Source organism: Aegilops tauschii, chromosome 5, assembly GCF_002575655.3.
Source record: "Aegilops tauschii subsp. strangulata cultivar AL8/78 chromosome 5, Aet v6.0, whole genome shotgun sequence".
Lineage (NCBI taxonomy): Eukaryota > Viridiplantae > Streptophyta > Magnoliopsida > Poales > Poaceae > Aegilops > Aegilops tauschii.
In genome coordinates, this window is record NC_053039.3 from 31,944,475 (window position 1) to 31,948,495 (window position 4,021).

General features: G+C 47.4%; 1 protein-coding gene across 1 annotated transcript; it reads left to right on the forward strand.

Moving 5' to 3' along the window:
* Positions 1-2,118: 2,118 nt before the first annotated feature.
* Positions 2,119-3,174, forward strand: LOC141022512 (uncharacterized). Its single transcript, XM_073498773.1, has one exon. The coding sequence runs from the start codon at positions 2,119-2,121 to the stop codon at positions 3,172-3,174; it is 1,056 nt and encodes a 351-aa protein (XP_073354874.1).
* The last annotated feature ends 847 nt before the right edge of the window (positions 3,175-4,021 follow it).

Consider the following 4,021-nt stretch of genomic DNA (forward strand, 5'->3'; position numbering starts at 1 on the left):
AAGGCTAGAGTCTCACTGAAACCTAAAGGTAAATCATTAGAAGCAAGGATCATAGTCACAATGACCTACCAAACCGTCGGGCTTGTATTGGAGGCGGGTCTGTCTCGCCTCCATCTCACCCTTCTTTTTTCAATTCCTGTTCCGGACTCCCCCGTCAACTCCCCTTGCATCGTAGATAGCCTTCCACTTCATAACACCATTCACCTCTACATCTCTTGATCGAAGTCGTACCACACAACGAAGGTCTGGCGACGGGTCCTTTTTGAAGTGGTGGTGGAGGAGGATCTGGCACTACTTGAATGGGATTGTTTATGACTAGGTTGCGTAGTTTGTGATGATTGTGACTCGGGGATAGGACTAGGAGAGAAACTTAGATCGAGATTGTCGAATTTTTGGCATGGCACGTCTGTGTCCCATATATCTGCACCGTGTGGAGGAGAGCTCCAATTCCTTGACCTGTGCGGGGAAAACGAGCAAATGCGCACCCTACCTCCCCGCGCTGGCTTTGGGCCAGTCCATTGTGGGGCAAGGCGCCCCTGTTTGTTATTCTTTTTTTTTTAAATAATGTTTGGGATTAAAACAAAGTTCTAAATTAAAAAAATCATAGATTTTGAATTTTTTCCAAAAAATTTACAGATATTCATAAATTATAATTTCTTTCCTGGATTTAAATAAATGTTCAAGAATTTGAAATTTGTTCCCAGATTTTAAATTATTCGTGAATTTTAAAAAAAATTCGGATTAAAAAATCATGAATTTCAAAAAATGTTCATGAATTTGATTTTTTTAAAATTTCAAAAAATATTCATGAATTTGAAAAAATGTGTGCAGATTTCAGAAAAAAAATCATGAATTCGATTCCCAAATTTCAAAATATTTCACGAATTTAAAAATTATCCTCCAAATCCAAAGATGTTCACGGATTTGAAAACATACACGAATTTGAAAAAAACATTCGTGATTTGCAACGAAAAAAGGAAAATAAAATAAATGTACACGAATTTGAAAACAATAAAAAAACTAAAAATAAGTAAAAACCGAACAAAAATGGAGGGAAAAAACCTGGTCTGAGAAAGGTTATAGAACGGGCCGGCCCATCTTGAAGCAGCGTGACGCACGGCCCATCTTGAACGCGGTAAGGTCCCTGCCCCGCGTGGAGTATATATAGATAACCAAACATCCAGCGCTTATCGAACTTGGCAGTTCCACGCGAGACCGTCGGCAGCAGATCCACCTCAGATCACTCCACCAGCCGGCCGGTGCTGGCGGCGGGATCCACCTTGGACCGACAAGTCCATCAGCTTCTCGAGGAAGTAGCCTCTGGTACCACAACGCGGAGTACCCACGAGGAGAACCGCTGGCCGAAGCCATCCACTCCAAGAGGAAGGCCAAGGCGGCGGGCTCCTCTTCCAGCTCTGGTTCTGCTTCGGGGAGGCGCTCTGCTTCTCCTGGTGGCCATCGCAAGAAGGCCAAGGTGTCGGCGATTGCTGGCCTCCTGGAGCTCCCCCTCTCCACCACTCCGAGGCCTCTGACTAGGGGCAAGCTCAAGCAGTTGGCTAAATGCTGCGATCTCAACGCTGATGCCATCCTCTCCTAGGCCCAAGCTCAGGATGACGCTGCCGCTGCTGTTGGGGCTGCAAGGTCCTTCCCGATCGACATTTCTTCTTCTTCTTATGTGGGTGATGGCAATGCTCATGATGTGTAGGCCTAGACTGTCCCTTGCTCGGCCTTTTCTGTTCCTCTGTCATGTATTTCCCCCGCATGGTTCTGTAGTTGCATGTCGTCGTTGTAGTCTGCATGTTCCACCCATCCCGGGTTATCTGCATGTTTCCTTCAGGTTGGACTGCTTTATCTCTATGTTTAGCGCCTCTCTGAGGCTTTTCTGTGCGAGCCTAGCAAGTCTTATGCTCTTCTGCTCTTTAATGAAAGTTTCCTTCCATGCCCTGTTCTCCTGCTCTCTTGGGCTGCTGTCATACTTGTTTATCAATGAAATTACTAGACTGGAATGTTAGAGGCCTCGACGACGAGGACAAGTGTTCTTTCGTTCGTAACGCACTAACCTCTTGTCGCCCTAGTGTGGTTTGTTTGCAGGAAACCAAGCTGGAAATTATACCCAGGATGAAGTTGGGTGCTTTCCTTCCTGCCTATCTTGATGATCATGTGTTCGTCCCTTCCACTGGCTCGTCCGGTGGTCTTTTGGTGGCTTGGGATTCTGCTGCTGTCTCTGGGCATCTTGTGGATGCTCACAGGTTCCATATCACCATCAGGCTGGTCTACGCTTCTAGCCATGAATCCTTCTTACTTACAAGTGTGTGTGCTCCCTGCCATGACCACGAGCGCTCTCTCTTTCTTGAGACGGTTAGTTCTGCAGTCGGCACAGTCTCGGAGCCTTGGCTGGTTGTGGGGGATTTCAATATGTCCCGCTCTGAGCATGAAAAGTCTCGTGGTCGTATCAACTGGTCTATGATGGAGTTGGTCAATGGATGGATCCGGGAGAACGGCCTGGACGAGGTGGATATCAGTAACAGGCAGTTCACCTGGTCGAACAAGTGCAACAGCCCTACCCTGGTTCGCCTGGACAGAGTTTTTGTGAATACAGAATGGCTTCTGGGGTTTGTTCAGACCACTGCTTCGGCTGTCCCCACTGTTACTTCGGATCATATTCCAATTCTGGTTCAGTTTGGTGCCGGGGCTGCAAAGAGCAAGCTGTTTCGAATGGAAAATCACTGGCTGGTTATGGAAGACACGAAGAAGATCATTTCAGATGGTTGGTCCAAGGGTACCAGGCCCTTCCAGTCCTCTGATTCTCTCATCAGCTTCAAAATGAGGCGCGTTCGTGCGGGGCTGCGCAAGTGGAAACGTAATCGACCTACTCTGGAGCTGCTAATCAAAAATAACAAGCTAGTGGTTGATTATTTGAATACAGTCGAAGAGAGGCGTAGGTTATCTACGCTGGAGGTGGTTCTAAGGGTTTTTGCTTCTGCTAAGGCCGAGCAGCTTATTTTATGGCAAACAGCTATGTGGCGCAGGCGAGCTAAGTTGCAATGGTGCGTTTCCGGTGATGAGAGCAACAAATTCTTCCATGGTGCTGCCAACTGTCATGCCAGGCGTAACAAAATCAAGGTCCTGGTTCACGATGGGGTCGAGTTTTCTGATGATCAACTTAAACTGTAGCTTGCACCAGTTACTACTCGGATATCTTGGGTCATCCTTCTCCGTCCCTGCCAACTATACAGCTTAACTCTCTCTATAATACTATGGATCTGTCTTGCCTTGACCGTGAATTCTCTTGGGCTGAGATCCTTGATGCAATCAACCACTCTCCGAACAACCGCAGCCCTGGTCCGGATGGGTTCACAAATGAGTTCTACAAGGCCTTCCACAACATTCTCAAGGTTGACTTGCAGTGTTTCTTCTCAGATCTGTACCATAACCGAGTGCACCTGGCTGGTATCAACACGGCTTTCATCTCACTTCTGCCGAAGAAAGAAACTCCTCTTGATATACGTGACTACCGACCAATTTCCATCGTCCATAGTGTGCCCAAGCTTGTGAGCAAGGTTCTCACCTGTAGGCTGCAGTGTCAGATGCCTGAGTTGATTCACTCGTTGCAGTCAGGCTTTGCTAAAGGGAGGTCTATTGTGGAAAACTTTGCCATGGCAGCTGATATGATTCAGAGTGCTCACAAGTGACACTTGCCTATGATTGTTCTAAAGTTGGACTTCAGGAAAGCTTTCGATAGTGTTAGTTGGGCATGCCTTTTCAGCATTATGGAAGCTCGGGGTTTTCCTCGCAGATGGATTGACTGGGTTTCTTCTCTCCTGCACACCTCCAGCTCTAAAGTCATGGTTAATGGTGAGCTAGGTGACCCGATCGTCTCCAAGAGGGGGTTCAGGCAGGGCGACTCTTTGTCTCCGTATCTGTTCATCTTGGTGGCTGACGTGTTGCAAAGGCTGTGATGTGTTGCGTTTGAGGCCGGGAGGTTGATCCACCCACTCGGATCCGATAGGTTGTTTCCGGT

Bases quoted from the DNA above. Each gene is read 5' to 3' on its own strand.
- LOC141022512 (XM_073498773.1), top strand. From the start codon at position 2,119: ATGAAGTTGGGTGCTTTCCTTCCTGCCTATCTTGATGATCATGTGTTC.